The sequence below is a fragment of the Hyla sarda genome, unplaced genomic scaffold, assembly GCF_029499605.1.
Source record: "Hyla sarda isolate aHylSar1 unplaced genomic scaffold, aHylSar1.hap1 scaffold_903, whole genome shotgun sequence".
Classification (NCBI taxonomy): Eukaryota; Metazoa; Chordata; class Amphibia; order Anura; family Hylidae; genus Hyla; species Hyla sarda.
In genome coordinates this window covers 84537-96199 of record NW_026610932.1, presented here as the reverse complement: position 1 = coordinate 96199, position 11663 = coordinate 84537, and the positions used below count along the sequence as shown (strand labels likewise).

Sequence of the window (11663 nt, the reverse complement as noted above, 5' to 3'; positions counted from 1 at the left end):
AGCTGCTGTATGCTCCACAGGACGTTGTGTAGTTCTTTCCTGTCTGACCACAGTGCTCTCTGCTGCCACCTCTGTCCATGCCAGGAACTGTCCGGTTTGCTATGGGGATTTGCTCCTGTTCTGGACAGAGGTGTCAGCAGAGATCACTGTGGTCAGACAGAAAAGAACTACACAACTTCCTGTGAAGCATACAGCAGCTCATAAGTACTGGAAGGATTAAGATTTTTAAATAGAAGTAATTTACAAATCTGTTTAACTTTCTGGAGCAGTTGATTTAAAAAAAACTATTTTCCAGTGGAGTAATGGAAAAGTAATAAGTAATATGTTATCCTGGAGCGGCGTTATTATTTTATACTCGAAACTGATAAAATCCACCGTGTGTCACAGGAAGCGGGGGTCCGACTCCACACTGTGTAAGGGGCCCAACATTTCTGCTAGGGTTTTGTGTAACCTCTTCAGCCAAGACCAGACACAGGACATCTCTGGCTAAATCCTCTAACCAGGTCATCCCACGTCTGGACCTTTTGAAGTGAACTGTGGAGAATGTATGATGGTCCACCCAGGGGGAAGAAGGCCCGACCCTCTGGAGCTTTGTAGCATGGATCCTGAGGTGATCTCTGTAACCAACTTCATGGGATTATACCATCAAGGATCCCTCACATGGATACGTAAGGACTTTCTTACCCATTTATCCCTGTTTATCAGTGTCTTGTTGCTCTCTTTATTACCTTTTTGTAAACCGTATGTCATTTGTTTCTGTATTATTTTTGTACATAGCTGTGATACCTTTTTTTTAGATTATACCCTAAACCCCTTAAAGGGGTACTTGGGCCCTGAGACATCTTATCCCCTATCTAAAGGATATCTAGGGGCAGTGTATCCCTTTATGGCCAAAATTAGTTCTTAAAGGGGTACTCCGGCGCTGAGACATCTTATCCCCTATCCAAAGGATAGGGGATAAGATGTTTCACCGTGGGGGTCCTGCTGCTGGGGACCCCCGCAATCTTGTATTCGCCACCCACGTGTTTAAGCTGCACGCCGCAGTGCCAGCTCACAAACAGCCGGGTGGCGACCACAGGACCTGATAATCGTGAAGTCACGACTCAGCCCCCGTGTGATGTCACCCCCGACCCCGCTATGCAAGTCCATGGGAGGAGCCGTGACAGCCGTCACACCCCCTCCCATAGACTTGCATAGCGGGGCAGGGGGGGTGAAGTCACACGGGGGCTGAGTCGTGACATCTCCATTCTCCGGCCCCGTGGTCGCCACCCAGCGGTTTGTGAGCTGGCACTGAGGCGTGCAGCTCAAACAGGTGGGTGGCGAATACAAGATTGCGGGGGTCCCCAGCAGCGGGACCCCCACGGTGAAACATGTAATCCCCTATCCTTTGGATAGGGGATATGATGTCTCAGGTCCGGAGTACCCCTTTAAGAACTAATTTTGGCCATAAAGGGATACTCTGCCCCTAGATATCCTTTGAATAGGGGATAAGATGTCTCAGGGCCGGAGTACCCCTTTAAGAACTAATTTTGGCCATAAAGGCATACACTGCCCCTAGATATCCTTTGGATAGGGGATAAGATGTCTAGGGATGGAGTACCCCTTTAAGGACCCAGCAAATTTTTGTTTTTGCACCTTCATTTTTTCCTCTTCACCTTTTAAAAATCATAACGCTTTCAATTTTGCACCCACAGACCCATATAGGGACTTGTTTTTCACGTCACCAATTGTACTTTGTAATGACATCACTTATTTCATAACATAATCTGCGGTAAAACAAAAACAAACTTATTTGTGGGATGAAATTTAAAAAATGAAACACCATTTTGTAAATTTCGTGGCTTCCGTTTCTACGCAGTGCACTTTTCCGAAAAAATTACACCTTATCTTTATTCTGTAGGTCCATACGGTTACAAGGATACCCAATTTATATAGGTTTTATTTTATTTTACTACTTACCAAAATTAGCATGTCTAAAATTGTCACCTTCTGACCCCTAAAACTTTTTATTTTTCCACGTACGGGGCCATATGAAGGCTTATTTTTTGCACCGTGGTCTGTAGTTTATATCGGTACCATTTTTGTTTTAAAAGGACTTTTTTATTGCTTTTTCTTAATAATTTTATGGTACATGAAGTGACCAAAAATGCACAATTTTGGACTTTGGTATTTTTTTATGTGTACGCCATCGACCGTGTGTTTTAGCAAACCTTATATTTTAATAGTTCAGACATTTATGCACACAGTGGTACCACAAATGATAAAAAAGAAAAGTAATTACATTATTTTAAAAATGGGAAAGGGGGGGTTCAAACTTTTATTAGGAAGGGGATAATTCACTTACTAACTTTTTTTTTAACACTTATTTTTTATTTTATTTTTTTTAGCTATACCATGTGATCTTTTAATTGCTGAAGCCTCCTGGAGCAGCAGATCAGCGATCGGACAGTGAGAAGGCAGGTAAGGGCTCTCAGCTGATCTGCAGGGATCATTTTAGTTTAGTTTTAGACGCTGCAATCCGCTTTGATCGCGGCATCTAAAGGGTTAAAGCCGGGCAATAGCCAGACCGGCCCGGCATTAACCCTGGGTCCTGGCTGCTGATAGCATTCGGGACCCACCGGGTTTGAAGAGTGCTTAGCTCGTGAGAATGGTTTAAACTCCAGTAACGGGACCAGGGTATACAGGTACGCCCTGTGTCCTTAAGGGGTTATGGACACACGCTGTAAATGTATGGCTCTGCAGCGAGTAACTTCACACACAGTGCCGTACATTTATGAGGCGGCTATGAAGTGAGTGCAGGAACTCCGCTCGCTACATAGCAGGTGAGCTTCAGCTGCTATCAGCAGCCGGATCCTCACCGATAATGGCAGACAACAGCAAACACAGATATAGAAAAAAAAACATACGTTTTTGAAAATTTTGTCCATTTTTAATGGGAGGGGTCTTGGGTGGGGACTTTAGGATTCAAATGCCACGACCACGATTTTGTCTCCGGTTTAAAAACCGTACTGCAACCGCATACGTATTTTTTTAACATGGATGTCAATGGGAAACGCACATGTATACGGTTCCATACGGGAAAAACGTATACGTTTTTACTTTGCACATGCGCATTTGAATCCTAAAGTCCCCACCCAAGACCCCTCTCATTAAAAATGGACAACATTTTCAAAACCGTATGGGTTTTTTTTCTATAAAAACTGACGGAACTGTATGCACTTTTAAAAACAGTATACTGTTTAAAAACGCATACGGTTTACTTTTTTCCATACTGTTCCATCCGTTTTTTGCCATACGGTTTTCTTTAGAAAAACGGATTGAAAACAGTATATGGCAAAAACGTAGTGTGAACCCAGCCTTAGTGTGACTTCTCCACATCTATTGTCTTAAATCCCTGCATATCTGTGAGATGTAACCTGTGTCTTCTGCTTGTGAGCTTAGATTTGCTTTGGACATGATAAAGTGAGGAATCCCGAAAGCTTCTCTACAAAATGCTGTTAGTCCAATAAAAAATGTATTACAAGATACTGCAACATTTTATGATTTGCATCTGCATCACTGGACTAATACGGCTACTCAAATTTACTATATATACATATATATATATATATATATATATATATATATATATATATATATAATTTTTTTTAAAATGTTTATTTATTAATTTTTTTATTTATATAGCGCCTGCAGATTCCGCAGAACTTGAATAAAATATAAAAATAAATACAAATATGAATCGCCCCTTTTTCCCATCTTATAAAAATAAAAGACTACATATCTGGTATTGCCACGTATGTAATTGTCTGATCGATTAAAATATAATTGTTATTATCATGTACAGTAAGCGGCGTAAACTAAAAAATTTAAATTTGTAATCAAGTCAAAATATTTTTTTTCAAAAAGTCCCATCAAAACAAAAATGGTACCGATAAAAACTACAGATGATGTCATTATGTCTCTATTGTTCTTGTTATGGCACTTTTTTTTGTGATTGTCAGACTTTATGTTAAAGGGGTACTCCGGTGAAAAACATCTTATCCCCTATCTGATGTCTGATCACGGGGGGGTCCCATTGCTGGAGATCCCGCGCTCTCCAGTGCGGCCCCCTGGTCATACATGCACGGCGTGAACTCCGCTACGTGCCGGATGACTGGCGACTACAGCCGCCACGCCCCATCCATTCATGTCTATGGTAGGACGCATGACAGCTACGACCCATAGACGGTGGTGACACGTCCCGAACACAGAAGACCAGCAGCTGGACCCCCGCAATCAGACATCTTATCCCCTATCCTTTTAGTAGGGGATAAGATGTTTTTCGCCGGAGTACCCCTTTAAGTTTAAAAATCCAATGAAAAAATAAATAAATACTGATCATGGTGCAAAAAAGAAGCCTCATACAGCCCCGTATACGGAAAAATGAGAAAGTAATGGGGGTCGAGAGGAAGAAATTTAAACATACTTTTTTTTTTAAGCCATACAAAAAACAGTACAATAATAATAAAGCGTGTAACCATGGCGATCATTATAATCGGTCATTTTTACCGTAAAGTATACAGCGTGAAAACAAAACCCTTCAAAAGTTGCAAAGGGTACTCCGGTGAAGTAAAACTTATCCCCTATCCAAACCACAGGGGATAAGTTTTAGATCACTGGGGGTCCGACCGCTGGGACCCCCCTGCAATCTCTGCACAGTACCCCGGCAGTCCCCAGGAAGGGAGCGTGTCGACCCCTCCATGTATCTCTATGGGAGAGCCGGAGATAGCCGAACTCTGTATTTCCGACTCTTCCATAGAGATGCATGGAGGGGCGTGTTGGCCGCCTCTTTGTGCGGTTTTTGACACTCTTCGTACCTGGGGACTGCTGGGTGCCATGTAGGAGATTCCGGCGGGTCCCAGCTGTCGGACCCCCAGCAATATAAAACTTATCCCCTGTCCTTTGGTTAATTATTCAGCTCTGGTCATCCTTCTGAAGGGAGGTTGAGTAGAATAAGTTTACAAAAGGGTTAATTTAGTGTAATGTTTCCCAACCAGGGTGCCTCCAGCTGTTGCAAAACTACAACTCCCAGCATGCCCGGACAGCCAAAGGCTGTCCGGGCATGCTGGGAGTTGTAGTTTTGCAACAGCTGGAGGCATCCTGGTTGGGAAACACTGCACTAAAGTCTTGCATTGCAGAAATGCTGCAGATTTTCTAGATGATAATCTGAAATCTCATGAGCACGCAGCGGATAAAACCTTCGCAAAAATCCATGCGGTGCGAATTCTAAATTCTCAGCGTGTCACTTGCTTTGGATCTGCGGCAGATTTGCAAGGAGAACGGATTTTGATGGCAGAAATGCTGTAGATACATAATACTTTGATTATTTATTTATTTTATGTATTTTCCATATCTGCACTATTTCGGTGCAGATTTTCTGCTGGAGGGAATCTGCAGCATTTTGGTTGTGCGTGGCAGAACCCCATAAGAAATGGTGGAAGATCTTTATCATTATCATCAGGGACGAGTGGTCTGGTTGTGTTAAATCCTCCTATGCATAGACATAATGATTATATTTTTCTTTCCAGAAACGGCTCCCCTCTTATCCACAGGCGATTTCTGGTACTGCAGCTTTGTCTACACATCCCTGATCCATGGCCCACGGCTCTGCACAGATTGTGGATACACGGATGACTGCGACCATGATGTCCTGGAGCAGCTCAGGGTGAGACGTGTCTAGACCTACCTGCTCATTCATCACCACAGGACCGCACTTGTCTTCACATGGAGCTCATATTGATTTGGATTAGATTTCACCATCCACATTCCTGACAGGATGAGCAATGGAGCCCCGGGATGTGCTCTGCACTCTCCTTATAACTATCTGTGGTGGGAATATAGTACATCTCCCCCACCAAACATCCCCTGTTACTGGATGGTTATCCCCGGGTTTATCTGTACAGCCCCGCCCCCTGTATGACATCATTGATATAATATAATAGTAATATAATGACATGTGATCACAGCCCCGCCCTCTGTATGACATCACTGATATAATAGTAATATGACATGTGATCACAGCCCCGCCCCCTGTATGACATCATTGATAAAATATAATATAATAGTAATATAATGACGTGATCACAGCCCCGCCCTCTGTATGACATCACTGATATAATAGTAATATGACATGTGATCACAGCCCCGCCCCCTGTATGACATCACTGAAATTATATAATAGTAATATAATGACATGTGATCAGAGCCCCGCCCTCTGTATGACATCACTGATATAATATAATAGTAATATAATAACATGGGATCACAGCCCCGCCCCCTGCAGGACATCACTGATATAATATAATAGTAATATAATAACATGTGATCACAGCCCCGCCCCCTGTATGACATCACTGATATAATATAATAGTAATATAATGACATGTGATCACAGCCCCGCCCCCTGTATGACATCACTGATATACTGATATAATATAATGACATGTGATCACAGCCCCGCCTCCTGTATGACATCACTGATATAATATAATAGTAATATAATGACATGTGATCATAGCCCCTCCCCCTGTATGACATCACTGATATAATTTAATAGTAATATAATGACGTGTGATCACAGCCCCGCCCCCTGTATGACATCACTGATATAATAATAGTAATAAAATGACGTGATCACAGCCCCGCCCCCTGTATGACTTCAATGATATAATATAATAGTAATATAATGACGTGATCACAGCCCCGCCCCTGTATGACATCACTGATATAATATAATAGTAATATAATGACGTGATCACAGCCCCGCCCCCTGTATGACATCACTGATATAATATAATAGTAATATAATGACATGTGATCACAGCCCCGCCTCCTGTATGACATCACTGATATAATATAATAGTAATATAATGACATGTGATCACAGCCCTGCCCCCTGTATGACATCACTGATATAAAATAGTCATATAATGACATGTGATCATAGCCCTGCCCCCTGTATGACATCACTGATATAATAGTAATATAATGACATGTGATCACAGCCCCGCCCCCTGTATAACATTACTGATATAATAGTAATATAATGACATGTGATCACAGCCCCGCCCCCTGTATGACATCACTGATATAATAGTAATATAATGACATGTGATTACAGCCCGCCCCCTGTATGACATCACTGATATAATATAATAGTAATATGACATGTGATCATAGCCCCGCCCCCTGTATGACATCACTGATATAATATAATAGTAATATAATGACATGTTATCACAGCCCCGCCCCCTGTATGACATCACTGATATAAAATAATAGTCATATAATGACATGTGATAATAGCCCCGCCCCCTGTATGACATCACTGATATAATAGTAATATAATGACATGTGATCACAGCCCTGCCCCCTGTATGACATCACTGATATAATAGTAATATAATGACATGTGATCACAGCCCCGCCCCCTGTATGACATCACTGATATAATATAATAGTAATATGACATGTGATCATAGCCCCGCCCCCTGTATGACATCACTGATATAATATAATAGTAATATAATGACATGTGATCACAGCCCCGCCCCCTGTATGACATCACTGGTGAGATTGTGTGAGATCATGGTACATTACAGATTGTAGACCCCGTGTGTTCCCTTTGTTTTTGGGGTCCCTTCTGCTGCTGGTAATAAACCAACCAGATCACATAATGGGTCGTTGTCGCTTCAGTTTTATGGATCCTGCACAGAACACAATTCACATTAATATCACCCAGTACATTTCTATATCAGTCGGGTTTTGTCTCTTGTCAGTCTTTGGGGAGAATCAGAGACCCTTGTGTCACCTTCAGACATACGTGGGTGTGAGGTCGTCTTTAAAGTTTATGAGGGATCGCCTGGTGCGGTGAGGACCCGGCCACACGTGCAGCTGTTCTGAGGTCTCCGTGTCAGTATTACAGCTGTCACTAGAGTCACATGTCTGTGGTGAGCACATCTCACAGTAAGGTCTGTGACAGTAACAGAACATCTCCTCTGAGCTGCTGGAGTCCGACTCAGAGCAGAGGGTCTGGGGTCTGAGGGCCGCGGCTCCCTGGAGGCTCCATGGGGTGATGGGACATGATTCCTGTAAAGATTCGGGTTCCTCTGATAATTTAGTTATCCACAGGCCAGTGTTTTCTTGGCCACATAAGTCCAGGCTCTTCATCGGGACAGACGTATGATTTGCTCCGTCCGTCTCGTCTCTCAGTCTCTCGTCTTTCCCATAATACCGATCTCTGGCCCCGATGAGACGAGGTGGAGGGAATGGGGCTCTGGAGTTCTGTGAGGACGGAAGCATGCTCCTGCGGCCGTACCCTCGTCTTCTCCGTGCTATGTAAGGGGACAAGCTGATGCAGACGTTGGTGAACCCTTCGGAGGGGTGCCGTACAGGCTCTCGCTGGACGCTGTGGCTGAAACGTCTCTGCCTCCGAGGGGACCCCTGACCACATCCTGACAGAGTCTCCATGCTCAGCTCCCTGAGGATCTCCTGAAGCTTTTCAGTGCTGACATAGTTCACCTTTCTGGCCAGCTGTTCCCAGGCCTCTTGTGGCCCGTCCACTGATCTCTCAATGAACTCCTTAGGAGATTTGGCACTGTTGTCTACAAAGCTGACATTTCTGGAGATGGTAGCCGGGTCATGATCTTGTTCTTCTTCTGGGGAGGGAAGCACAACTTTGTGGACATCAGCACTTTCCTCATCAGGGGACGTCACATCTTCAGCCTGTTCTGTCTCAGCAGTGTAGACCACCATACTTTGGTTAGTGTCCCCGTCTAGATTCCCGGTGGAGAGTGGTCTACCCTCTGGATAAATGGTGGAGGGTCTCCTGCTCTCTACAGTAGCGGTGGAAGGTCTCTGGTTGGTGGAGGGTCTCCTGCTCTCAGCAGTAATCTCGTCGGTAGTGACCCTCAGCTGGTTGATGGTCAGCGTGGAGTTGGAAATGGCGGAGACTTGGGTGATCTCCATGCTACATTCTGATCTCAGCAGCTCCACCAGCTTCTCCTTGGCGTTGGTCACCTGCTCCTGGAGACTTTCAATCACTGCGTTCTTCTATAAAACAAACACAGATAAAGGCATTTACAATCAGACCGCAGGGGGACTTTAAAGGGCGTTTTCATAGGTCATGAAACTGTCTGCAATTTACTAATAGGGCATGATGGGAGTTGTAGTTCTTCAACAGCTGAAGAGCCTTGTGCCATCTGCAGTGAGTGGGGATATCTCCATACACATTAGATTCAGATGGCTTTAGTCTATTGTGTATGGACAGCTTAAGGGGTTATCACCTATGCACAAGACAGATGATATCTAGCAGATCAGTGGGGGTCCGACCAAATGGGGCTCCCACTCCGTTCACTCTCTCGAGTGCTGGACTCCGGAGTGCAGGCTGAGGGTCTGACCAATGGGGCTTCCACTCCATTCACTCTCAATAGTGCTGTACTCTGGAGTGGAGGCTGAGGGTTCACTGTCTCTAGTGCTGTACTCTGGACTGGAGGCTGAGGGGTGCGACCAATGGAGCTCCCACTCCATTCACTCTCTAGTGCTGTACTCTGGAGGGGAGGCTGAGGGTCCAACCAATGGGGCTCCCACTCCATTCACTCTCTCTAGTGCTGTACTCTAGAGTGGAGGCTGAGGGTCCGACCAATGGGGCTCCCATTCCATTCACTCTCTCTAGTGCTGTACTCTGGGGTGGAGGCTGAGCTTGTGCATAGCTCCTTCATTTCTTTGGAGGACGTGGGTCCCCATTCTCGTAATAGTGTTGGTCCTGATGGTCAGACACCCACGGATCAGTTAATAATCACCTATTCTGTTGATACCTTTTAATCTTGGGAAGCCCCTTTAAGGTAGAGACAGCTGTGCCCATTGCATGTTCTCTATGCGAAGTGTGGAGCTGGGATACTTGTGTAGAGACAATCATTGACCGTACGGCCGTCTAAGATCATCAGTGTATGGCTGCCTATAGGTGGAGGAGGTTTATATGTTGTTCATCAGAGATAGGGTCTCTCATTTATATGGCCCCCCCAAGCCTACCGTGTTTCTCCGAAAATAAGACCGGGTCTTATATTCCTTTTAGTCCCAAAAAACACACTAGGGCTTATTTTCAGGGTAGGGCTTATTTATTTATGGGGAGCTGCAGGAGTGTGGAGGATGGGGGGCTGTAGCAGTGTGGAGGATGGGGGGCTGTAGCAGTGTGGAGGATGCCGCACCCCCCCATCTTCCACACTGCTGCAGCCCCCCATCCTCCACACTGCTGCAGCCCCCCATCCTCCACACTGCTGCAGCCCCCCCATCCTCCACACTGCTACAGCCCCCCCATCCTCCCCTTCCCCCGTCCTCCACACTCCTACTGTGCCCCCCACCCCTCTGCCATAATAAACTACGGTATCTTACACATTTCATCCCTAGCGGAGACCAGCACTTCCCCACCTTCGTCCGTACCATAGAGTCCGCAACTTGTACCGTACGGGATCTCCTTCTGTTGCCTGTTGCTTAGCAGCCGGGGGCATAGGTGCGGACGTTTTAAAGCGACAGCGTCCCTGTCCCGGCACAATTACGGTATGCACGGCTAAAGGAGATGAGGGGAGGTGAGGGGAACTGGGGGGTCTGGTCTGCGGGCATTACTGGCAGCTGCGGTCCAGATGTGGACCGCGGTCCACCAGTTCATTACCCCTGGCCTAGGTCTTATTTTCAGGGTAGGGCTTATATTTGAAGCCCACCCTTATAATCCTGCTAGGGCTTACTTTCGGGGTAGGGTTTATTTTTGGGGAAACAGGGTATTACATGTCTCTCATTTATATATACAGTCGGGTAAAAAAGTATTTAGTCAGCCACCAATTGTACAAGTTCTCCCCCTTATGAGAGGCTGTAATTTCCATCATGGGTTATAACCTCAACTATGAGAGACAGAATGAGAAAAAAATCCATAAAATCACATTGTCTGATTATTAAAGAATTTATTTGCAAATTATGGTGGAAAATAAGTATTTGGTCACTAACAAAAGTTCATCTCAATACTTTATCTCCCCTTTGTTGGCAATGACAGAGGTCACATGTTTTCTGTCTTCACAAGGTTTCCACACACTGTTGTTGGTATTTTGGCCCATTCCTCCATGCAGATCTCCTCTAGAGCAGTGATGTTTTGGGGCTGCGCTGGGCAACACGGACTTTCAACTCCCTCCAAAGGTTTTCTTTGGGGTTGAGATCTGGAACCCAGCTAGGCCACTCCAGGACCTTGAAATGCTTCTTACGAAGCCACTCCTTCATTGCCCGGGCGGTGTGTTTGGGATCACTGTCATGCTGAAAGACCCATCCACGTTTCATCTCCAATGCCTTTGCTGATGGAAGAAGGTTTCCACTCAAAATCTCACAAGACATGGCCCCATTCATACACGGATCAGTCCTCCTGGTCCCTTAGCAGAAAAACAGCCCCAAAGCATGATGTTATCACCCCCATGCTTCACAGTAGGTATGGTGTTCTTTGGATGCAACTCAGCATTCTTTCTCCTCCAAACACGACGAGTTGAGTTTTTACCAAAAAGTTCTACTTTGGTTTCATCTGACCATATTACATTCTCCCAATCCTCTTCTGGATCATCCAAAGGCTCTCTAGCAAACTTCAGACGGGC

General features: G+C 45.0%; 1 protein-coding gene and 1 long non-coding RNA gene across 2 annotated transcripts in view; one reads left to right on the top strand and one right to left on the bottom strand.

Annotated features, from left to right (window-relative positions):
- Positions 1 to 225: 225 nt before the first annotated feature.
- Positions 226 to 6117, top strand: LOC130348993 (uncharacterized). Its single transcript, XR_008886434.1, has 3 exons — positions 226 to 668; positions 2388 to 2460; positions 5568 to 6117. It is a non-coding gene; the product is annotated as an uncharacterized LOC130348993 (long non-coding RNA).
- Positions 6118 to 7268: 1151 nt separating this feature from the next.
- GPR156 (G protein-coupled receptor 156) overlaps positions 7269 to 11663 on the bottom strand; it is a 77635-nt gene continuing 73240 nt past the window's right edge. The window contains exon 10 of the mRNA XM_056554804.1: positions 7269 to 9090. Coding sequence (XP_056410779.1) covers positions 7852 to 9090 — 1239 coding nt within the window. The 3' untranslated portion in view covers positions 7269 to 7851. The remainder of the gene's footprint in view (positions 9091 to 11663) is intronic.